This window comes from Ranitomeya imitator, chromosome 3 (assembly GCF_032444005.1).
Source record: "Ranitomeya imitator isolate aRanImi1 chromosome 3, aRanImi1.pri, whole genome shotgun sequence".
NCBI classification, from domain to species: Eukaryota; Metazoa; Chordata; class Amphibia; order Anura; family Dendrobatidae; genus Ranitomeya; species Ranitomeya imitator.
Window position 1 is genome coordinate 530,997,353 of NC_091284.1, and position 25,901 is coordinate 531,023,253.

At 42.8% G+C, this 25,901-nt stretch overlaps 1 protein-coding gene across 7 annotated transcripts in view; it reads right to left on the reverse strand.

Moving 5' to 3' along the window:
• NF1 (neurofibromin 1) overlaps nt 1-25,901 on the reverse strand; it is a 399,313-nt gene that overhangs the window by 331,678 nt on the left and 41,734 nt on the right. For all 7 annotated transcript variants that reach the window (XM_069757802.1, XM_069757799.1, XM_069757798.1 and 4 more), the window contains exons 3-11: nt 19,859-19,942; nt 15,012-15,202; nt 12,006-12,112; nt 11,810-11,877; nt 10,004-10,079; nt 7,860-8,017; nt 7,492-7,665; nt 6,209-6,337; nt 4,807-4,881 (exon numbers count right to left, since the gene is read on the reverse strand). In XM_069757802.1, coding sequence (XP_069613903.1) covers nt 4,807-4,881; nt 6,209-6,337; nt 7,492-7,665; nt 7,860-8,017; nt 10,004-10,079; nt 11,810-11,877; nt 12,006-12,112; nt 15,012-15,202; nt 19,859-19,942 — 1,062 coding nt within the window. The remainder of the gene's footprint in view (nt 1-4,806; nt 4,882-6,208; nt 6,338-7,491; nt 7,666-7,859; nt 8,018-10,003; nt 10,080-11,809; nt 11,878-12,005; nt 12,113-15,011; nt 15,203-19,858; nt 19,943-25,901) is intronic.

Consider the following 25,901-nt stretch of genomic DNA (forward strand, 5'->3'; position numbering starts at 1 on the left):
ATAAATGGTATTTGTGTTGTAATATTATACCAAGACCAAGATGTAATAGGTGGGAATGTACTTATATACCCTATCGGGAAAAGCCTATTGATGTCTACGCTGCAATGCTATAAGCTGATGTCCTACCTAGCGCGGGGGTTGGCACCCTAAAAATCCTGCGCACAGTGGCGCCCCCACTCCACGACGACTATCCCCATCCTGTCCCTATTATGCCCTGTTAGACACAGACAGCCAGAGGGGAAACGATAGGTAGACCCGCATATCCAATCATAGGCTAACACATATGGCATGTGTATAAGAATGTTAATAGTTATAGAAAGCACCCATATGATAATTGCTCATTTAGACCATGTGGTTGTGTAGTTTGAAGGTTGAAGATCCATCTACATTCTTTTTGCAGAATTAGTTTATCCCAATCACCCCCCCGGGTGATGGTATGATTTTGTCGATCCCGACAAATTTGATTTTTTTGTGGTCACCACTGTGATGTACATTCATGTGGTTGGCCACTGGAGTATCCCTTTTATTCAGAATGTCACGGACCCTTTTGGTTTTCCCAACATACTCCATACCGCACTCACAGGTGGCCTTATAGATCACGCCCTTACTTCGACAGTTTATAAAATGTCGGATGGAGTATGTGGCACCGTTCACATTTCCGCGGAAGGACCTGCTAGGGAGGATAGAGTCACAAGCCTTGCACTTTCCACATTTAAAACAGCCCTTAATCTGGGTATTCAAAAAATTGTTGTTGTTTTCTGAGCTCGATTGGAAATGGCTATGGACCAATCGATCCCCCAGGGATCTACCCCTCCTGTATGTGATTTGGGGTGTTTCGGGAAGGAACTCTTTGATGTCCTTATCCATGCCTAATATCGACCAATGACGTTGGAGGATAGCCCTAATGTCACTTGCTCCATTAGAGTATTTTGTAATGAAGCGAACTTTTGTTTCCGCTTGCTCCTTTGTTTTGGGGATGAGCAATTCCCTTCTGTCCTTCTTGGCTGATTCCTTGTAAGCCCTATTCAGAATCTCCTGTGGGTACCCCCTCTCAAGGAATCTCGTTTGTAAATCATTAGCCTGTTCCTTAAACGTCTCCATTTGTGAGCAATTCCTTCGCATGCGGAGGAACTGTCCTTTTGGGATGCCCCTCTTGAGTGGGACAGGATGGTTACTCTCCCATCTCAAGAGGGAATTGGTAGAGGTGTCCTTCCTGTATGTTTTAGTAGATATTGCCCCATTGGAGGTCTTTTCAATACAGATGTCCAAAAAGGCCAGTTTGGAAGTACTGACCTCATATGTGAATCTGAGGCCTATATTATTGGTATTCAGGCCATCCACAAATGAGCCAAAATCAGAAGGACTACCCCTCCAAATGACCAGAATGTCATCGATGTAACGTAGCCATAATACTACTTTCTCATCGAGACATGGTGTGGCATCGCCAAAGACGATTGTCTCCTCCCACCAGCCCAGGAGCAAATTTGCATACGAGGGCGCACACGGGCTGCCCATCGCAGTGCCCCTGAGCTGGTGGTAGAGCTTCCGGTCAAAAAGGAAAATGTTTTTTTGTGAGGCAAAATTCTAAGATTTTTAGTATGAATTTGTTGTGTTCATCAAATTGTGTGCCTCTGGTATTCAAAAAGTATTCCACGGCTGTCAGGCCCTTGTCATGTGGGATGGAGGAGTACAAGGCTTCGACGTCTATACTCCCTAAGACCATATCAGGATCCAAGAAAACATCATCCAATTTACTTAGAAGGTCCGTGGTGTCCCGTACAAACCAATTCAATGAACTCAAAAATGGTTTGAGAACCTTATCAATATAAGTACCCAATTTTTCGGTAAGGCTATTATTCCCTGATACAATTGGTCTCCCCTTCAGGGGGTTAGTACCCTTGTGAATTTTAGGGAGACAGTAGAAGGTAGGTAAAACAGGGTATTTTGGAAGTAAAAAATCTCTTTCCTCTCTCCCAAGAATTCCATCCGCAAAGCCTTGCTCAATAATACCCTTCAATTCATTCGAGAATTTGGTCAGCGGGTTGGTTCTGAGGGGTTGATATTCATCTCTTCTTTCCAGAAGAGTAAGACACAGGAGCCTATAGTCTATCGAATTCATGACGACCACATTGCCCCCTTTATCAGAGGGCTTTATAACAATATTGGTGTCATTTTCTAGATTCCGGAGACAAGAGATCTCATTTTTTGTAAGATTGTAGGGGCTCCTGTGTTTTGACCCTGATAATTTCATTATGTCCTCGGTGACCAAGTTCAAGAAGATGTCCACCGAGCCAATGTCTCCCATTGGTGGGGGCATCCTAGAGCTTTTGTTTTTTAATTCAGTGAAGGGACCCCTACCCTCTTGGTTAGGATCCACATCTGCTAGGTGGAACAGGAATTGTACATCCTCGAGTAGTTCATCAGGTATCCCCAAAATCTCACATTGTTTTCTATTTTCCTTCACAAAGAATTTTTTCCATTTCGGTTGTCTAACAAAGAGGTTCAAATCCTTTATTACCTCAAAGCCGTCCATGTCGGACGTGGGCACAAATGATAAACCCCTGCTAAGCAGATTTATCTCTTCTCTGTTTAGGACTTTATACATGAGGAGATGACATACAGGTATATGCTATATATAGAAGATGACATACAGGTATATACTATATACAGGAGGAGATGACACACAGATATATACTATATACAGGGGAGATGACACAGGTATATACTATATACAGGAGGAGATGACATACAGGTATATACTATATATAGAAGGAGATGACATACAGGTATATACTATATATAGGAGGAGATGACATACAGGTATATATAGGAGGAGATGACATACATGTATATACTATATATAGGAGGAGATGACATACAGGTATATACTATATATAGGAGGAGATTACATACAGGTATATACTATATACAGGAGAGATGACATACAGGTATATACTATATACAGGAGATGACATACAGGTGTATACTATATATAAGGGAGATGACAAACATGTATATACTGAGGTGAAAATGAGAGGTGTGAGGTGAAAATGAAAAGGTGTGAGTGCAAAATGAGAGGAGTGAGGAAAAATAGTGGAGTGATCAGAAAATGACAGATGTGAGGTCGAAATGACAAGTGTTAGGCGGGAATGAGAGGAGTGAGGGAGAAAATGAGAGGTGTGAGGGAGAAAATGAGAGATGTGAGGGGGAAAATGAAAGATGTGATTGGGAAAATGAGAGGCGTGATGGGAAAATAAGAGAAGTGAGGTGCTATAACTAACCACAGATATTTACTATGCCCAGGCAACGCCGGGCTCTTCAGCTAGTATATTAATATTAAAATGATTAATAATTATATTAATATTTAATTATTTTATATACACATATATTTTTTTTTATATATTTATATATACACTTTCTAGAGAACACAAATTACTGTGTTTGTCCTCTGTTTTATTAGTGTTGAGCAAACATGCTTGGATAAGATGTTAACAGACCACACACAGAGTACCTTTGGTGTGCTCGAATAATATGTTCGAGTCGCCACTGCTGCATGTCTCGCGGCTGATTGAAAGCCGCAACACATGCAGGGATTGCTTAAAAGACAGGCAAACCCCGCAAGTGTTGAGGCTCTTGAACAGCCGTGGCAACTTTAACATATTTCAGCACCCAGAAGATACTCTGTTAGCACCAGACATGTTCGCTCAACATTATTCGTTATTCAAACATGCCCCTGCGGCACCTGGGTGCACCCTTGGTGGGGCTGCACAGTTCAGGATATCTTCCCCCATCCATTTTTTCAAGCCAGTGCTGTCAATCTGGGCACTCAACTGTTTGGCCACAACAAGGGCGCACCAAGCACTTAGTAAGCATACCTGAATAAAGAACAATTTCAGGCAATGACAGCAATAGGTATGGACTATAAAAGGAACATTTTTAATAGAGCTATGTCCATTACAAGGTGCAGTCACTGAACAGTGATTTTGTGCTGAAAGACTCCCCTTTTAGAGCGAGGAATTCAAAAACAAAAGTTTTTTAAAAAGTTGTAGAATGTTTCAATAATACTACCTTTACCTACACTAAAAGGGTTGTCACAAGTTTGCTACTTGTCCACCATCAGGATAGTTGGTAACAGCAGGTATGGACTGGGGCCAAAATTCAGCCCTGGCATTTGAAATCACACAGGCCTGTGCCGTCCCCATCCCCAAGCACCAGATGGGATATATTACTAATATTACCCTGGATGGAGGAAAGCAAGAATTACTACAAGACCAATATTTCTAATGATACCTGTGGCCTGCTGGGGTAAGTGACGGAGTCAACAACTTTGTGCTTCGTTCACAACACTTAACAGTTTGAGTGTCATGAGAACGCTGATTCTTTTAACAATGTATTAGACAAGGCAGCCCATGGCCAGACCGGCCCTTCTGGCATTTGCCAGAATTGCCAGATGGCCAGTCCGGCCCTGGGTAACAGGCAGACCGATTGGTGTCCCACCGCTCTGCACAGAGCCGTTTATTCAATGATTGCTACAGTAAAGATGATTGCTGAGAGCAATAAAAATCTGTCCACGTCCATTCACCTGGAGAAGAGCAACACTGAGCAGCCCACTGCAATAAAAGAGCAGATGTGGGACCCCTGTTCTTGCTACCATGGGGGGTGCCAATCGTGGGTCCCCCAGCTATTAGATGCCCATTTCCTATCCCATGGTTAAGCTGCAATCTTGGAAAAACAGAACTCCACTTTAACATAAGTCTGGAAAAGCCTAACATTTCCCCGCGACCCAATAAAAATATAAATACTTACATTGGTGATAATTCTATGCAAAGAATTCACTAGCACATAATGAAATGTTGAAGGGGAGGACTGCGCCAAGCAGATCTGTAAAGTCAGTGAAAGCAATTAACTAAAAAATCTGCAGAAATATTCAAACGTAAATAAACAAATCAATAAAACATTTCACATTAACTTTATTAATAGTAGTAGTAATACATTAAAGGGAGCCTGTCCCCTGGGCATCTGTAACTAAAAGAGCCACCTTGTGCCGCACTAATGCTGCATTCTGACAAGGTGGCTCTTTTAGTTCTTGTTCCTGGTACTGCTGAAATAATAGTTTTTGAAATTTGTCCCTCATATCTTGAAATTGCCACGGGGCAGGTCTTCCCCCCTAATCCAGACGCCTCACAGCCGTCAGAGTGCAGCACAAGGTGGCTCTTTTAGTTACAAACGCCTGAGGGGAGTGACAGGTTCCCTTTAAAAATATGTCTTGGGAAACACAAATGTATGTGTGCAAACAGCTTATACAGTGGCACTTCTCAAGACTGCAATCTACGGGGCTTAGTCTACGCCTGTAATAGGCTCATCTTTATGAAATCTATAAACCTTTAATTTGAAACAGAAATGAGGATATAGAATTCGGCACAAATTAAAAAACAGCCACCAGCACTAATGTGCCAAGCATCTCATACACTCCTTTTCATTCTATGGGTTATGGGCCGATTTCATAGCCCCAGCTCTTGTAGCCAGAACCTACAAGTAGCTAGTCACATCTCCGCAATGAAAGGCAAAAAGAGGAATAACACTTTAAACTGCAGCAAAAAAAAATGTGCCTTTTAGTCAAATGAACTAGCACCATATAGGCTAGCACTTATATAGGCTGAACTGGATGGACAAATGTCTTTTTTCGGCCTTACTAACTATGTTACTATGTTACATATCTGTGTCTGCATTTATCTCCCTTTATCTACTGCAGGGGAGGAGATAACTTTTTTTGGTATTTACTTAAGTGCCCTCCTGGTGGCAGCAGCATACACCCCATGGTCCTGTGTCCCCCAATGAGGTGAAGGAGAAAATATATTTTTAAATTAAATATTTTATGAAGTTTCTTATCTGCACTTGGAATATTAATTTATGAAGCTAATAAAACAACTGTTATTCTTTATATAAAATTAAAACATTTCAAATAATGAAATTCTCTTAAAGATCCAGGAGACTATTTGGGGGGATACGTGAACATACGTCATATGAGCTTACTAGTGATGAGTGACCGTGTTAAGTGTTGCACAGCCATGAGACAGGCATATTTTTCGGGACGTTCTGTTAGTACCTTATCCGAGCACGTTCGCTCATCACTAGAGCTTACTAAAAAGATAAAGAATCTCTGCATGTTACAAAATATCTACGGAATAAAAGTTCCCAGGAAACATACCTTGAAATGCTGGTTGTTGTGAGGGTTGATCCTAAAGCAAGAAACAAGGCAGTCGATCATAAGATCCACATCTGCATTCTGGTTTCCTGCTCCTCTAGAGAAGGGTTTGCTGGGATTAAACAGCAAATTCTAACAAGACAAGAGGTAAGCGTTATTTAAGAAAATCACACAGTAGTAAATAACGACTGCAAATGACTAGACCAATGAATATTTTCATAAAGGACACTAGATTTACATAGACATATATAAAAAATTACCTAAAACTTCCTGAAAACATTTACTGGAATTATTGCTTTTCAACCCTTTCCCAGCCAGAAGTTTTTCTGTATTTCTGCACCTTTTTCATTCCCTCCCCTTCTTCCAAGAGTCTTTTTTTCCCTCCATCCACAGAGAAGTATGAGGGCTTGGTTATTGCAGAACGAGTTGTACTTTAGAATAATACCATTTCTTTTACCATTTATTATAGTGGATTGCATGAAAAAGTGTCAAGAGTGGTACAATTGCATTAAAAAAAAATATGGTAAATGGTTTTTTTTGGCTTTTGTTTTTATAGCATTTATTGCACAGTAAAAATGACCTGGCAGTAGGATTCTCTAAGTCAGTGCTATTAAGTATAGTTTTTTCATTATTATAGTAATGAAAAAAAATGTTGAAATTTGTAAAAAAAATAAAAATAAAAAAAAAATAATAAAAAAAAATTTGCTTTAATCTCAGTTTTCTGAGATAAGTTATGCTTTAATTTTGTCATCAGTGAAGCTTTAAGAAGGTTTTTTTTTTTTTGCACACTGAGCAACTATAATTGTGCTATTTCGATTTTTATTTTGTTTAAAGGGTTTACCAATCACATTGGGTAATTTTATACTTTGAGAAATTGGCCTTTGGGGAAAGGAAGGTGATTCAATTTTGTATATTTCTAGAATTACATTTTATTTTTTAGATGACTTGAACTCAGGTTCAAGTCATCTAAAAAATAAAATGTAATTGTGATATTATAGTGTAAGCGATTGACTGTCAGCAGTCAATCGCTTACACTATAATATCACAATATAGAAGCCCATACAAGTCTTATGAAAATCAGCATTAGGTCCCTGCTAAGCGACTCATCGGTACCCAGCGTTCTCAGGGGAAAGGTACCACACCTTTCACAACATGTCAATTGTGAACAAAAATTCAGCAGGTTGACAGTCATGTTGATTTTGCGTGCCGAACCATGGCCGTGTTGACAATCATGACAATATCGCAAAGTATTGCTCAAGTCTCCACTCTGGTACGGTCACACCTACCTTCAAATCAATAACTAAAGATTGGACAAGATGAAATATGACTGAATTATCCTCCCAGTTGACATACGTGGAAGCCTTGCACAACTTGACACAAGCAATTGCAGCACTCTCAGTCAGTGGTTTTCCTACTCCATGCCCCGTTAAAGCTTTCCTGAGGTTTTCAAGAAACAATTTCTGAAAATAGAGTTTTCAGTTGTGTTAAAGTACCAAATTACAGTTTGCAATTAATTACATGTAGGTAGAGGTGACCAGAGAGATTTTACACTAATCGGATTAATGCATAAAGAAAGACGATGGACGCAAAATGAGGTATGAGCTTTAATTTGAACAGGTAGTATGAACACGGGAATACGGTTGCACCCACATACCTTGTTCATTTTATTTTCTTCTACAACTTCCTTAGAAATATCCTGGATAATTTCAGGACAAAGTACTAACAGAATTATCTGCAAGGGCCACACGGCTACTTTTCGCTTGTTGCTTTCGGCAAAACTGTCCACCAGATCAAATAACTTCTCTGCACAGTCTGGAGGAACGCAAAATAACAAAAATATGTTATTGCCATAATCAGAGTGCACATAAACCTAGAAAATCAGACCATATGAATGCCCATCTACAAGTTTAATCAGGCTTCAAATCAGTCTCTTCCACAATAAACTCCAGAATACGACTAATAGCTGTATACACTGCGTGCAGAATTATTAGGCAAGTTGTATTTGGATCACATACGATACGATATACTTTATTGATCCCGTGGGAAATTATGGTATCACAGCAGCACAACTTACATCATAAAAATCATAAGATGAATTACTTAATTGACATGACAGTTTGTTGACAGAAGGACATTATACATTAGAATAGGACATACACAGCGGGTGAACTGAAAAGTAGAAGAAATAAAGTGTATCGTACATGATACTTTTTATACATGTTGTCCTACTCCAAGCTGTTCAAGCTTGAGAGCCAACTACCAATTAAGTAATCAGGTGATGTGCATCTCTGTAATGAGGGGGGGGGGGGGTGTTGTCTAATGACATCACAACCCTATATAAGGTGTGCTTAATTATTAGGCAACTTCCTTTCCTTTGGCAAAATGGGTCAGAAGAGAGATTTGACGGACTCTTAAAAGTCCAAAATTGTGAGATGTCTTGCAGAGGGATGCAGCAGTCTTGAAATTGCCAAACTTTTGAAGCGTGATCACCGAACAATCAAGCGTTTCATGGCAAATAGCCAACAGGGTCGCAAGAAGCGTGTTTGCCAAAAAAGGCGCAAAATAACTGCCCATGAATTGAGGAAAATCAAGCGTGAAGCTGCCAAGATGCCATTTGCCACCAGTTTTACCATATTTCAGAGCTGCAACGTTACTGGAGTAACAAAAAGCACAAGGTGTGCGATACTCAGGGACATGGCCAAGGTAAGGAAGGCTGAAAAACAACCACCTTTGTACAAGAAACATAAGATAAAATGTCAAGACTGGGCCAAGAAATATCTTAAGATTGACTTTTCAAAGGTTTTATGGACTGACGAAATGAGAGTGACTCTTGATGGGCGAGAGGCTGGATTAGTAAAGGGCAGAGAGCTCCACTGCGACTCAGACGCCAGCAAGGTGGAGGTGGGGTACTGGTATGGGCTGGTATCATCAAAGATGAACTTGTGGGACCTTTTCGGGTTGAGGATGGAGTGAAGCTCAACTTCCAGAACTGCCAGTTTCTGGAAGACTTCTTCAAGCAGTGGTACAGGAAGAAGTCAGTATCGTTCAAGAAAAACATGATTTTCATGCAGGACAATGCTCCATCACATGCCTCCAACTACTCCACAGCGTGGCTGGCCAGTAAAGGTCTCAAAGAAGAAAAAATAATGACATGGCCCCCTTGTTCACCTGATCTGAACCCCATAGAGAACCTGTGGTCCCTCATAAAATGTGAGATCTACAGGGAGGGAAAACAGTACAACTCTCGGAACAGTGTCTGGGAAGCTGTGGTGGCTGCTGCACGCAATGTTGGTCGTAAACAGATCAAACAACTGACAGAATCTATGGATGGAAGGCTGCTGAGTGTCATCATAAAGAAAGGTGGCTATATTGGTCACTAATTTTTGGGGAGTTTTGGTTTTGCATGTTAGAAATGTTTATTTCTAAATTTTGTGCAGTGATATAGGTTTACCTGGTGAAAATAAATAAGTGAGATGGGAATATATTTGGTTTTTATTAGGTTGCCTAATAATTCTGCACAGTAATAGTTACCTGCACAAACAGATATCCTCCTAGGATAGCAAAATCTAAAAAAAAAACACTCCAATTTACAAAAATATTACGCTTTGCTATTTATGAGTCTTTTGGATTGATTGAGAACATAGTTGTTGATCAATAATAAAAATAATCCTCTAAAATGCAACTTGCTTAATAATTCTGCACACAGTGTAGTAATCAGATTATATCTAACAGATTCGCTGAAAATTGTGAAAATTAGAAGTGTTTTGTGTGTACATTTATTTTTCTATGAAGCCTTACCTGCCATATCGGTCTGAGGTCTCTGGTACAATTTGGTGAATTCATCGGGATAATTTTCGACCCAATTCCAAAATGCCTGCAACATACATACAAACCTGATGAAATTGACCTGTTTAGGCTATGTGCACACGTTGCGGAGTAGTGTCCAGATTTTTCCCGCACAGTTTTTGCAAAATTCACAGGTAAAACGCACTGCGGATTAACTGCGGATTTACCCCGGATTTCTTGCGGTTTTTGTGCGGATTTCACCTGCGGTTTTACACCTGCAGATTCCTATTGAGGAGCAGGTGTAAACCGCTGTGGAATCCGCACAAAGAATTGACATGCTGATTTCATTTTCCATACGTTTACATGGTACTGTACAACGTATGGAAAACAGTTGCAGATCCGCAGGGTCAAATCCGATGCGGATCCGCAGCAAAATCCGCAATGTGTGCACATAGTTTAAGAAGTCACATCACTTTACCATGACAATAATTAAATCAGCCTGCTTTAGGCCAGAGCACGAATTAACAATATAAAAGTAATGTAAGAAAGACAAACTATTATAAATCATGCTTCTTAGGCTAGTTTCACACTAGCGTTTTGCTGAGTTGCGGACTTCCTCTGTGAAGCCCCGCCCACGGCCGCACCTCCGCCGCTCAGCTCCGCCTACGTCCGCATGCGGCCTGCATATTTATCTTTAACATTAGTTACGCAGGTCGTGCGGATGCTTCTGCATGCGTTGTTTTGACGATGCAGAGAAAAAAAGAAATTCCAACCAGCTGCGTTCGACACGGGTTGCAGCATCATCAAAATGACACATGAGGAGGCATCCGCACAACCTGCGTACCTAATGTTAAAGATATGTATGCAGGCCGCATGCGGACGTAGGCGGAGCTGAGCGGCAGAGGTGCTTCACGGAGGATGTCCGCAGCCCTCCGCAGCTCAGCAAAACGCTAGTGTGAAACTAGCCTTAAAGGGGAATAGAATAGGTCATTAATATCGGATCAGTAGGGATGTGAAACCTGTCACCCCCACCCGTTATCAGCTACGGTGGTGGCAGTATGTCAGAATATCACAGTATAGTGGACCCTGACAAGAAGAAATCACCTCATGCTGAACTAAACTCTGTGACATCCAGGCGCTGCCAGAGCGGATAAGAGCTGATAATTGGGGGTGCCGAGTGTCAGACCTTCACCAACCTGATATTGATGACCTATACTTTAATTGTTAATCTAAAGTCATGGCTAAAAGTATTGGCCCTTTAAATTGTTCCAGAAAATGAAGTATTTCTCCCAGAAAATTATTGCAATTACACGTTTTATTATACACGTTTATTTTCCTTTGCGTATACTGGAATAGCACAAAAAAAAAAGCCAATTGGACAATTTCACACAAACCCCCCTTATATCTCACAGACAATTTCAGATGAATTAAAATAGGTATTAAGGTACGTGCACACGTTAAGTATTTGGTGCAGAATTTTCCCTACACAGTAGTATGGTGAAATCTGCAGCAAAAATGCAGAAAGAATGAACATGCTGCAAATTTAAATCTACAAGTCACAAATAAGTAACGTGTGCGTGAGGCTTCAGGATTCTCATTCACTTTGCTGGAGTCTGACACCCTTCAGGTTTTGTGACACATTTGCGTAGAAGAAAAAGCGACCAATCTGCAATGTGCACAGGGCCTTAATATTTGTCCTGTCTTGTGAAAACCTGCAGGCTCAATGTGCATAGTCTGCTTAACATTACATTTCTGCATCATGATAAACATAACAAATAATTCATGAAACGATCCTAGCAATAACATTAGAATATCTACCTTTTCAAGACTGTTGATAACAGCTAGTTGTGCCACCTTCTTCAGCGTCTTAAACTTGAAGACGGTCTCTAAAAAAAAGTTAAAAATTAAGGTATCGAGGCTGTACTAGGACAGTTTATCACATTACTGCATCTTATAGGACTAAGTAGCACACAATCAGGAATCGACAACATACAGAATTTCCAATTCCACTAACCTTGTAAGAGTCTTTTAAGTTTTGCGCAGTCCACATTGATGTACTGTATCAAATCTATATCGTGAACATCAGCATTGTCCTCTGAGCAAACTGTCAGTTCTTGTAGCCTTTACAGAACAAAGGAGGAAGAAAAAAATTTAACTATGCCATAAAATGCACAGAAGTCCCCAAAATGTACAGTTGTGCCCAAAGGTTGGACACATTAGTTTTTTTTCCTTTAGCGGATTCAGTTTTTATAGTTCCATTTTGTATTAACTCTAGATGTCAAAAGTGATCTATCTGATGAATTGCAGAAAACTGCAGTGACTACTGGCCATGAAAAGTCACAATCGCAAAAAAAACATTTCCACTAAATTTCAGCCCCATCACAAAATTATTTGTTAACGTACCCTATTTTTTGAACTATAAGATGCACTTTCTCCCCCAAAAAAATTTTGGGAGGGGGATGGGGCTGCATCTTATAGTCCGAAAGTACTTACCAGGGGGTGATGGCAGCAGGAGTCGGGCGATTCTGCCAGCCCTGGGCTGGGAAGAGGGGGTGTTCGGTGGTCCGACGCTGCAGGGCGATGAGCTGACTCCCATCCTAGGCTGGTGCAGCAGTGTGGGGGCTGAGCCGACATTTTGTGAAAGTCCTGAGATCCCAGGAGACAAGTTCTCGGTGCAGAGATCTCAGTCGGCGCATGAGCCGCCTCTGGCAGCCATTTTCCCGGAGGCCACTGACAACAATGGATGTGCGGGGGCTCCAGGCTTTCACAAAATTAACACATTACATTTTTTTTCCCTATTTTCCTTTTGAAAATTTGGGGTGCATCTTATAGTCCGAAAAATACAGGTAATTCCAATTACTTCATTGTTAGCTCAGGAGAAAGTGTTATTCCTTCTGTGAGCTCTGGTTTGTTTTTTTATTGTCCATTTATTATGTCATGCTTCTGTTCTTTTTGTGTTTGTTCAGATACCTTGCTATACCATGCCTGATAAAGAAACCTAAGAAGTCTTGAAAGCTTGCTTTGTAACACTTACTATATTTTTCTTAGCAATTATAAGGTATCCTAAGATTATTTTAAGAATGACATAGAATCAGATATAGTAATAAATTATAACCTATATGCCATGAAATAGAGCAAATATAATAACGGTCTATGTAATATACCCAGATAAGTGGCATAAGATAAGATTAATGGACAAGAAATAAGCCCATAAATAAAAAAAAGCTGTCAGTAAAAAAAAAATAAAGACAAACCCTAAGTATACCATCAGTGTGATCTGGAACATAGCCTAGATGTCAGTGGAAAATAGAACCTACATGTATTGCTGCATGTTGCAGCTTCATCAGGGAAGTGTAAGGAAAATCAGCCAAGAGATCAAACATATAGGATAAAAAATTAAATGATTGGTTACCGATGCTTGAGAGCACTCAGAAGAAAAGGGAAATGTCTGTATATTCAGCTAGTAAATGCATTACAGGGGTAGAGTCTAGCTAGTAAGGGCCATCTCCCAGCCAGTACAGTATATCTCATTGTGCAAGCGCGAGTGGGCAAACATGGAGCAAGCACAGAGTCAATGGAGGAAAGCTTTATTGTGCAAGCGGGGACCTATGTGCCCGTGCATGCATACAAACACAGCAGAGGAAATAAGAGCATGAGCCGGTTAGCTAATGTTGGTGCCCTGCGCATGCACAGGCAGGCCAGACAAAACTAGTTGAAATCCAGATACATAAGATATCTATGCGCAGCGCATGCATTGATGGCGTAGCATACTAGAATGCATGCAATGATGACGCAAATTTATGCAACATGTAGGATTGGTCAGCATTGGTCACTAGAACTGTTGACATAACGTCACTGCTGCAGCCTATTAAAGGAAACCTGTCAGCAGGATTGTGCCGATTGTCAGGTCCGCGCCGTTATACTGATTACAATGATACTTTGGCTAATGAAATCCGTCGGCGGCACCATCTTACTGGAGAAGAAGAAAAAATTCCTCCTCCAAGATGGCACCGCCTGCGCAGTAGCAGCTATTGGATCACATCAGTAGAAACTGATAGTAGGTACTGTGCAGCGGGCGCCATTTTCAAATTTACTTTACTTTTTTTTTTTTTTTTTTTTTACTCTAGCTGAATAACCTGGAAAAAAAAAAAAGGATTAGGGTATGTGCACACGCTGCGGGTCCGCAGCAGTTTTCCATGCATTTACAGTACCATGTAAACCTATGGAAAACAAAATCCGCAGTGCACACGCTGAGGAAACGCTGCATTGTTTATTCCACAGCATGTCAATTCTTTCTGCGGATTCCGCAGTGGTTTACACCTGCTCCTTAATAGGAATCCGCAGGTGTAAAACCGCAGGTGAAATCCGCACAAAAACTGCAGAGAAAAAAAAAGCGGTAAATCCGCAGGAAATCCGCAGTGCTGATTACCTGCGGATTTACCGAAATCAGTCTGAAAAAAATCTGCAGAGTAATCCGCAGCGTGTGCACATAGCCTCATTAGCACACAAAACATGCGATTTTGCTGCAGAGCAGATTCCACGGCTGGCAGCTGCCCGCAGAAGGGTTTTTGTAAGTATAAACAGATATTCATTAGGTAATCTAGGGGGCAAGTCAGTGAGGGAAAAGTGACCGGTCAGCAGTTAGCATTATAAATATCTAGTCAGAGCACCACATACACCAACCCCGCTTAGGGCACGAGCATCTCTAACTCAAAACTGAAAATAAAGATTAAAGAACCATAAGACGGATTTTAACAACCAAGGTATCATTGTAATCAGTAGAACGGTACCAACCTGGCACGGTCTGTAGGTTAAAGTGCACAATCTTGCTGACAGGTTCCCTTTAAAAATTGGTGCAACAGCAGAGAGGCAGTACTGAACCAAGGCAGAACGAGTTTGGATCAGTAAAATATTAAACAAAGGACAAACTCCTTCAACCAACACAACAAAGAACCATTCCTATCTCGCCATGTAATAATTCGCATTACTTTTTGCAAACTTCACTAGAAAAGTCTCACACCTTGTAGAAATACGACTGAAAACCGCAGTGAAATTATTACAGCTTAACGAGAACAGGACTCCTGATGCAGAAATCCGGAGCTCGGCTGCGTGCTGGTTGCCCTCTCGATGGGTATGAATAAAATGGCAAATCTCAGGGAGCAGCTGCTTAACAAACATTGTCTCGTCCAATCGCATACAGTCTTTTGGTTGCTGAAAAGAGAAAAAAGTTCTTGCGGTGAAACAAATGAATAAGTATATGTTCACAGGACTTAATAGCAAAACCAGATATAGAAAATTCTCCAAATTAATTAATCACTCATGAAACTTGTAAAATGAACAACATCTGGTAAAGATATTTGTGGCCTTAAACTTTGGTTATACATACACAAAGGTGGGCTTTAAAACCCGTTTAGTTTCACTAGCCCAACCCACAATGTCCATTCAGAGCTCATAATCTGCTATTAGTGCGGGGATATTACATTATGGTAATAGTTTGGTCCTTCCCTGTTCGAGATGTACGGATCACACACAAGTTACCACAATAAGGCTATGTGCACACGTTCAGGAATTCTCGCAGAAAATTCCTGAGAAAAACCGGACATTTTCTGCAAGAAATCCGCAAGAAATCTGCATGCGGTCTTGCCGCGTTTTTTTCCGGACATTTCCCAATGCATTTTGTAGTGGGAAATCCGAAAAAAAAAAACCCCGCAAAATTAATGAACATGCTGCGGTTTTTATCGCGATGCGTTTTTTTTCGCGGAAAAAAACGCATCATGTGCACAAAACATGCGGAATTCATTCTAAATGATGGGATGCTTATTGTATGTGGGTTTTTTGCGGTTTTATAGCGTTTTTATCTGGGAAAAACCGCCCAAAAAAACGCAACGTGTGCACACAGCCTTAAACTTTGGAAAGCCTGACGAGCTCACCCCAGAAAAAAATTACAATGAATATTAAAGTTTACACACATCCAAAGTAAGGGGACGGGAATCAGCTAGTGAAAGTCCAGATCATTAAATCTTACTTTATGGGCAATAGAGGGATTTTTGGTACCCACTGTAAAATCTCTTTCTTGGAGCCTTCATTGGGGGACACAAGTAACCATGGGTGTATGCTGCTGTCGCTAGGAGGCTGACACTATGCATAAAAAAGGAAAATAGCTCGTCCTCCGCAGTATACACCCATCGACAGGCACAAAGTACCTCAGTTAGTGTTAAAGCAGTAGGAGAAGCAACCAAAAAACTCAACATATGTACCAATCCAACAATGAAGGTATATAGACCAAATAATGGTACAAGATATGGACCAATCTAACAACAAAGGCACATAGACCAAATAATGGTACCAACAGTTAGGGAGGGTGCTGTGTCCCCCAATGAAGGCTACAAGAAAGATTTTATGGTGAGTACCAAAAATCCCTCTTTATCGCTTCATTGGAGGACACAGGTAACAATGGGACATCCCAAAGCAGTCCCTAGGGTGGGAAACAGGAAGATTCAAGGAATAAATCGACTCAGGTTGGCCGATGCAAAACCGCCACCTGCAGCACCTTCCTTCCCAGGCCTGCATCAGACGAGGCATGGGTATGAACCCTGTAAAAACTCGCAAAGGAGTGCAAAGATGACCAGGTTGCGGCCTTACAATCTGGAAAGCCAAATCCTTGTAACGAACAGCCCAGAAGGCCCTCCCAGCAGAGCGGAGTGAGCCTTCACCCCCGGAAGAGGAGGTTTGTCCTGAATGCGGAATGCCTCCACAGCAATAGTGAACTTAGAAGCTAGGAGCCCATTAAGATAACCCTCAGAGATGACGAACAGGGTATCAGATTGACGAAAGGGAGCAGTCCTTGAAAGGTAGACTCAGATAGCTGTGACAGGATCCAGCTTGTAGAGGGAATTCTGCAGGAGATGGACCGGAGAGACATAGAAGGAAGGACAAGGTCTTCATTAGTGAGAAATGAAAAGACCACCATGGGTAGAAAGGAAGGAACAGGCCTGAGAACTACCTTGTCCTGGTATAGAATCAGGAGCGGGGAACGGCAGGACACCGCCACTAACTCGGAAACTCTCCTGATGGACGTAATTTAACTAAGATAACTGTCCAAGACAGGAGAAAAAACGTGATGTCTTAATTGGCTTAACAGGAGCGCGCTGCTGCGCGCCAAAGACAAGGTAATAATCCCATGGATCTATCGGAAGACAATAAGGAGGTACCAGGTGGGCGACTCCTTAAAGAATGGTCTTTTACCTGGTAACGAGAATCCAGATTTCATTGGAAAAGAATTGACCGAAACGATAGAGCCAAGTTAAGACTCGCTTGTAGAAAACCAAGAATGGAAGGAAGAGGGAAAAAAAGGACATAGGGACCAAACCCTTGTCCACACTCCACCGGAAGAAGGCCTTTCAGTATTTGTATTAGATACACAAGGATGCTGGTTTCCTGGCCCTATTTATGGTCTGAATGACCAGATAGGAAAAAAACAGCCTCCCTCAGGACCATGGTCTCAACGGCCATGCTGTTAAACTCAGAAACTATAAACTCTGGTGGAAGAGGGAACCTTAAGAGAAAGGATCTGGACGGCCTGGAAGCTTCCAAGGGGCGTCCATGAACATGTTCATCGGGCCCTTCTTGGCAAGTCCGGAGCCATCAGGATTATAGGGATCCCTTCTTCTTTTTCACGATCCTCGGTCAAGGGGAGAGACGGAAAAAGACAAGGTAGTTGGAATTGTAACCACGATATTACTAGGCCATCTCAACAGGTGGCTAGCGCATCCGGGGACCTGGCTACGAACCAAAGAACCTCGTGGTTTATCTGAGACACCATGAGGACAATGTCCGGAGAGCCCCATTTCAGCATATCTGGATGAAGGCAGCGGGGCTAAGCAACCACTCGCGCAAAGCGAGACCCTGATGGCTCAGAAAATCGGGTGCCCGACTTTCTACCCTCGGAATGTGCACGGTTGATATGGCGGAAATGAGACGTTCTGCCCATCGCAGAATCCTTGTTACCTCTATCATAACTTGTTTGCTGCGAATTCCACCTTGACAGTTTATGTAGGCCTCGGCCGTGGCATTGTCCGACTGTATGCAGACCGGCTGGTTCGGAAAGAGAATGCCAGTGGCGAAGAGCAAAGAAAAAATTGCCCTGATCTCCAGGATATTGACAGGGAGAGAGGCCTCTTTGGCGTTCCAGTGGCCCTGCGCTGTGTGACGAAGAAAAAGCAGCTCCCCAAATGAGGAGACTGGAGTCGGTGGTGATTACCTACCACCAGAGAGGAAGGAAAGACTTTCTTCATAGGACTGATGCCGACAGATGAGGGACTGCCTCACCCTGAGGTAGAAGCACAGGATCATCCGGGGAGACAACCAGAGGGCCAGCTGAAGAGCACGGGCATGGAACTGGGCAAAAGAAATGGCTTCCATGTGACAATCCCTTTCCCCTAGAACTCTCATACAGGACCATAGGAGGAGATAAGCTGGATGTTTTAGAGTACAGATCCTCTGGCAGAGGGATGAGAAACCTCTCCTTTGGAAGGAAGACACGGGCTTGGGTGATGTCGAACCTTATACCTAGAAAGACCAGGTACGGAGCAAAGGTGAGGGTACTTTGTGCCTGTCGGTGGGTGTATACTGCAGAGGAGTAGCTATTTTCTTTTTTTGCATAGTGTCAGCCTCCTAGCGACAGAAGCATACACCCATGGTTACCTGTATCCCCCAATGAAGCGATAAAGAAAACATGTTTAATTATAACAAACACAAATTTGTATTATTTAACATGGAAGAAGTAAAAAAACGTCAAGATAAGGCCTTAGAAACTTAGAATAGCAGCATCCTATGAGAGGAAAGACGGAAGGGGGGTCCCAAGGGAAGTTCGTTCAGGGTTATTAAACTAGGAAACACCTGCAAAAGCCATCTCTGCTGACTGGCAATGACAAGATCAGCTGTTACAGGACGGACAGTAAGAAAACACATTGCACTTTTCCTCCCTCCCGTCCACTCATGAACACAATGCAAGCAATGGGAAATGTAAATTCACTCAGCTATGCTACATGAGCCAAATGGAGATGATAAATAATACCCTGAAATAGGATTTATTTTTTTTCAGGAATATTCAGCTGGCTTTGTGTGTCTCGGCAGGTCTCTATTCACAATATGACACTATTTTGACTAGAATTGCTTGCACCGAAAGAAACTTATGTTGCTTACGAGGAATGACTTATGTAAAAATATGCTTGTATTTTACATTGTGACTCAGTCCCCATTGTCTTCCAATTCAATGGTCTTTGGTTTTCGAGAGCGGTTTGTGCGCATGCGTTCAGAACATACACGGTCAAATAGCAGAAGCAATTTTTCGTACATATAAACTATTTTTCTATAATATGAATGTCACAAGTTTTGTGCATCGGTGTTTAGCATGTCATTTTTCCATATGTCTCGATGTCTTTGGATCGGTTACCAAGTCTCAGCAAATCAAAGTTGACGGGCTGCCATTTTATTCTGCTTCCAACAAAATAGCTGACGATTAGTGATAAGTGAACGTGCTTGGATAAAGAGTTACCCGAGAATACTCAAGTGCTCAGTGACTTCAGTGTGCTCCAATAAGTGCGAGTCCCCGTTAGACAGCCACAACATATGCAGGGATTGCCCAACATGCTAGCAATCAATGCGTGAGACATGCAGCCGCAGGACTCGCATATATTATTCGAGAATGCCAAAGACACTCAGCATGCTCAGATAACACCTTATCCAGCACTTTGGCTCATCACTTAACTATGCATCACAATACTTATGTACCTAGATCCTAACAAGGGTCTGGAAAGTGGTCACTGCACATATTCACTGTCAAAAACCTTTACACTTAATACTCACCCCAGCAAGACATTTTTCCAGTGTATCCAATATTATCAGCTGAGACAAGTATAAATTCTTTTCGGCAGCTTCTCCATATATTCTCTGTAGGAAACACACATGGAGACAGATTACAAATATAGTTGATCAATATTTATATTAAAGTGCTTGTTGGAGCTTAAGGCTATGTGCACACGTTGCGGATTTTGCTGCGGATCCGCAGCGGATTTGACGCTGCGGATCTGCAGCTGTTTTCCATGTGTTGTACAGTACCATGTAAACGTATGGAAAACAAAATCCGCAGTGCACATGCTGCGGAAAAAAACGCAGCGGTGTTTTCTCCGCAGCATGTCAATTCTTTGTGCGGATTCCGCAGCGGTTTACACCTGCTCCTCAATAGGAATCCGCAGTGTAAAATTGTAGGTGGAATCCGCACAAAAAACGTGGAAAATCCGCGGGTAATCCATAGTGCGGTTTACCTGCGGATTTTGCAAAAACAGTGTGGAAAAATCCTCACACCAATCCGCAACGACGTGTGCACATATACACATATTAGTCCATATGAATCTTGAAAGAACACATTCAAAATACTGATATTGCAAAGGGCCCCTCAAGATATTAGTAATATCTTGGGGGGCCCTTTGCAATAGACGTGTGCACATAGCCTAAAGGGGGTCCTTCAATCCCAAACTATTTTAAATGGGCTAGACAGTGTTGTATGAGACTTGGCCCTTACAACACCCATACAAGAACTGTACCTGTTATTGGTACAGGGCCTGAGAAAGCAACAATTCAAATGCAAATGAAACGGCTTTAGTGCACCCTTAAACGCTTTTTGGGGGTGAGAGGCTCCCTTTAAGATATTAATGACTTACTCTTATGACAGGTCATCAGTAAAAGATCAGTGGAGGCCTGATACTCAGCACCACCATCGATCAGCAGATGTAAACCATGAACAGAGCCAAAACACAGATCGGTTTACAATGGCTACTGCTGAGAATTGTAGCTCAGTTCCTATTAAAGTCAATAGGAGCTGTGCAGTACATGAGAACGGCCACTACACAGTGAACAGAGTGGTGTGTACATCCGCTCATCAGTGGGGTGCAGGACATCTAATATTGATGATCTATTCTAAGGACCCCATTAAAGAAAAATGAAAAAGAAAAAATATTTTACTACACATTGGGGGAAAAATAGCCAACATATAGACTGAGGCGTTCGTCCGCTTTGTTTTGTTTCCACAAGTCTCACACACAGTCTCACGCAGCAGCAGCTATTGGTGTATATAGAGGTGATCGGATAGCTTGTAATTGGAGGCGCCCATGCAATAGCGGCTATCAGGATAAACCCAACCACATTTATTACTAACACAGTACACATGCGATTATGCTGCAGCACAGGTGCCACGGCTGCCGCCTGCCTGCAGAAGGTTTTTTTTTTTCCAGTATGAATATATATTCATTATATAAACTAGGGGGCAGCAGGTTGCATTATGAATAGCTAATCAGAGCACCACATGAAGACCCCTCACAGGCCGCCCCGGAGCACGGGCACATCATTAACTCAAAACTGAAAATAAAGATTAAACAATAATGCTGATCTAATAGCTTCGGATAAGGACTTATCCGAATAGCTACAGCGCTTATCGAATAGCTGCATTGGGAGCCCGGATACCAGCAGCGCTGCCCATAATCAGCTGACTGGCGCCGCAACTGCATGTGTCGTGGCTGTGTATCAGTCACAGCACACGGGCTCTCCATGCATGTGTTGTATCTGTCACACAGCCTCGACACATGCAACTGCGGCGCTATAGCTATTCGGATAAGTTCCTTATTCAAAGCTATTCGATCAACACTATTAAACAACAAGACGGATTTCATCAAGGTATCATTGTAATCCGTAAAATGGCGCCAACCTGTCACTGTGTGACGGTTCCTGTGCACAATCCTGCTGACAGGTTCCCTTTAAGTTCTGTTTTTCTATTGTATCAAATACTTATTTCATGCAATAAAATGCAAATTATGTAAAAATCATACAATGTGTTTTTCTGGATTTTTTTTTATGATTCTGTCTCTCACAGTTGAAGTGTACCTGCGATAAAAATTGAGACCTCTCCATTCTATGTAGGTGGGAAAACTTGCAAAATCGGCAGTGTATCAAATACTTATTTTCCCCACTGTACATGAAAGTTCCATTCAATCTCACTGGGAAAAAAATATAGACTTTATACATTTTAAAGAAAACCCTTCACCATGAAAATGCAGTCCAACTTATAAAGCAGGGAAAGCCAAGTAGATTGAAACATACAGTAGGTCTGAGAAAATATAAGTGACTGACCGCTTTCTTAGTATAAGTGCTCATACAGATGTAGCTGTCAGTCACGACCGCCCACTGGACCAAAAATCCCAGAAAAAGCAGATGATTAAATTATGGAAAACACAGTTATACTCAATATTTTCTCACAAAACTACAGTATACAAGTGCTTCTCACTAAATTAGAATATCATACAAAAAGTGAAATTCATATTATATAGAGTCATTACAAACAGAGTGATCTATTTCAAGTGTTTATTTCTGTTAATGTTGATGATTATGGCTTACAGCCAATGAAAACCCAAAAGTCATTATCTCAGAAAATGAGAATACTTTATAACACTAGCTTGAATAATGATTTTAAAATCCGAAATGTTGGCCTACTGAAATGTACATTCAGTAAATGCACTCAATATATGGTCGGGGCAAGGAGGTGATCAACCTGTGGCACTGCTGAGGTGTTATGGAAGCCCAGGTTGCTTTGATAGCAGCCTTTAGCTCGTCTGCATTGTTGGGTCTGGTGTCTCATCTTCCTCTTGACAATACTCCATAGATTCTCTATGTGGTTTAGGTCTTGCGAGTTTGCTGGCCAACCAAGCACAGTGATACTGTTGTTTTTAAAGGGAATCTGTCACCTTATTTAAGCCCTATAAACTGCGGCCACTACCATCAGAGGATTATCTACAGCATTCTGTAATGCTGTAGATAAGCCCCCGATGTAACCTGAATGATAAGAACAACAAGTTAGATTATACTAACCCAGGGGCAGTCCCGGTTCAGTCCAGGTCCGATGGATGTCGCAGGTCAAGGTCCGGTGCCTCCTATCTTCATAAGATGTCGTCATCCTCCTTGCTTCCTGTCGCGGCTCCTGTGCAGGCGTACTGATTTGCCCTGTTGATGGCAGGGTAAAGTACTACAGTGCGCAGGCGCTGGAGTTGCGACAGGAAGCAAGGAAGAGGACGTCATCTCCTAAAGATGGGAGGTGCCGGACCCAGACCTGCGACGCCCATCGGACAGGACAGCACCAGACTGCCCCTGGGTGAGTATAATCCAACTTGTTTTTCTTACCTTTCAGATTACATTGGGGGCTTATCTACAGCATTACAAAATGCTGTAGATGAGCCCCTGATGATGGTGGTGGCAGTAGCTTGTAGGGCCAAAATGAGGTGACAGATTCCCTTTAACCCCTTCCCGACCTGTGACACAGCGTATGCGTCATGAAAGTCGGTGCCAATCCGACCTGTGACGCATATGCTGTGTCACAGAAAGATCGCGTCCCTGCAGATCGGGTGAAAGGGTTAACTCCCATTTCACCCGATCTGCAGGGACAGGGGGAGTGGTAGTTTAGCCATGGGGGGGTGGCTTCACCCCCTCGTGGCTACGATCGCTCTGATTGGCTGTTGAAAGTGAAACTGCCAATCAGAGCGATTTGTAATATTTCACCTAAAAAAAATGGTGAAATATTACAATCCAGCCATGGCCGATGCTGCAATATCATCGGCCATGGCTGGAAATACTAATGTGCCCCCACCCCACCCCACCGATCGCCCCCCCAGCCCCCCGATCTGTGGCCCGCTCCCCTCCGTCCTGTGCTCCGCTCCCCCGTCCTCCTGTCCGCTCCCCCCGTGCTCCAATCAAACCCCCCCGCACTCCGATCCCCCCCCCCCGTGCTCCGAACCACCCCCCCTGCACACCGATCCACCCCCCCTGCACACCGATCCACCCGCCCGCACACCGATCACTCTCCCCCATGCTCCGACGCCCCCCCGTGCCCTGATCTCCCCCCCCTGTGCCCTGATCTCCCCCCCTTATACTTACCGATCCTGGCGGGGTCCGTCCGTCTTCTTCCCCGAGCGCCGCCATGTTCCAAAATGGCGGGCGCATGCGCAGTGCGCCCGCCGAATCTGCCGGCCGGCAGATTCGTTCCAATGTGAATTTTGATCACTGTGATATAATCTATCACAGTGGTCAAAATAAAAAAACAGTAAATGACCCCCCCCATTTGTCCCCCATAGATAGGGACAATAATAAAATAAAGAATTTTTTTTTTTTTCACTAAGGTTGGAGTTAGAACTAGGGTTAGGGTTAGGGGTAGGGTTAGGGGTAGGGTTAGGGGTAGGGTTAGGGGTAGGGTTAGGGGTAGGGTTAGGGTTAGGGTTAGGGTTTCGGTATGTGCACACGTATTCTGGTCCTCTGCGGATTTTTCCGCAGCGGATTTGATAAATCCGCAGTGCTAAACCGCTGCGGATTTATGGCAGATTTACCGCGGTTTTTCTGCGCATTTCACTGCGGTTTTACAACTGCGATTTTCTATTGGAGCAGTTGTAAAACCGTTGTGGAATCCGCAGAAAGAAGTGACATGCTGCGGAATGTAAACCGCTGCGTTTCCGTGCAGTTTTTCCGCAGCATGTGTACAGCGATTTTTGTTTCCCATAGGTTTACATTGTAATGTAAACTCATGGGAAACTGCTGCGGATCCGCAGCGTTTTCCGAAGCGTGTGCACATACCTTTAGAATTAGGCTATGTGCACACGGTGCGGATTTGGCTGCGGATCCGCAGCGGATTGGCCGCTGCGGATCCGCAGCAGTGTTCCATCAGGTTTACAGTACCATGTAAACCTATGGAAAACCAAATCCGCTGTGCCCATGGTGCGGAAAATACCGCACGGAAACGCTGCGTTGTATTTTCCGCAGCATGTCAATTCTTTGTGCGGATTCCGCAGCGTTTTACACCTATTCCTCAATAGGAATCCGCAGGTGAAATCCGCAGTAAATCCGCAGGTAAAACGCAGTGCCTTTTACCCGCGGATTTTTCAAAAATGGTGCGGAAAAATCTCACACGAATCCGCAACGTGTGTACATAGCTTTAGGGTTAGGGTTGGGTTGGAATTAGGGTTGTGGTTAGGGTTAGGGGTGTGTTGGGGTTAGGGTTGTGGTTAGGGGTGTGTTGCGGTTAGGGTTGTGGTTAGGGTTACGGCTACAGTTGGGATAAGGGTTAGGGGTGTGTTGGCGTTAGAATTGAGGGGTTTCCACTGTTTAGGCACATCAGGGGGTCTCCAAACGCAACATGGCGCCACCATTGATTCCAGCCAATCTTTTATTCAAAAAGTCAAATGGTGCTCCTTCCCTTCCGAGCCCCGACGTGTGCCCAAACAGTGGTTTACCCCCACATATGGGGTATCAGTGTACTCAGGACAAACTGGGCAACAATTACTGGGGTCCAATTTCTCCTGTTACCCTTGAGAAAATAAAAAATTGCTTGCTAAAACATCATTTTTGAGGAAAGAAAAATGATTTTTTATTTTCACGGCTCTGCGTTGTAAACGTCTGTGAAGCACTTGGGGGTTCAAAGTGCTCACCACATATCTAGATAAGTTCCTTGGGGGGTCTAGTTTCCAAAATGGGGTCACTTGTGGGGGGTTTCTACAGTTTAGGCACACCAGGGGCTCTGCAAACGCAACGTGACGCCCGCAGACCATTCCATCAAAGTCTGCATTTCAAAACGTCACTACTTGACTTCCGAGCCCCGACATGTGCCCAAACAGTGGTTTACCCCCACATATGGGGTATCAGCGTACTCAGGACAAACTGGGCAACAATTACTGGGGTCCAATTTCTCCTGTTACCCTTGAGAAAATAAAAAATTGCTTGCTAAAACATCATTTTTGAGGAAAGAAAAATGATTTTTTATTTTCACGGCTCTGCGTTGTAAACGTCTGTGAAGCACTTGGGGGTTCAAAGTGCTCACCAC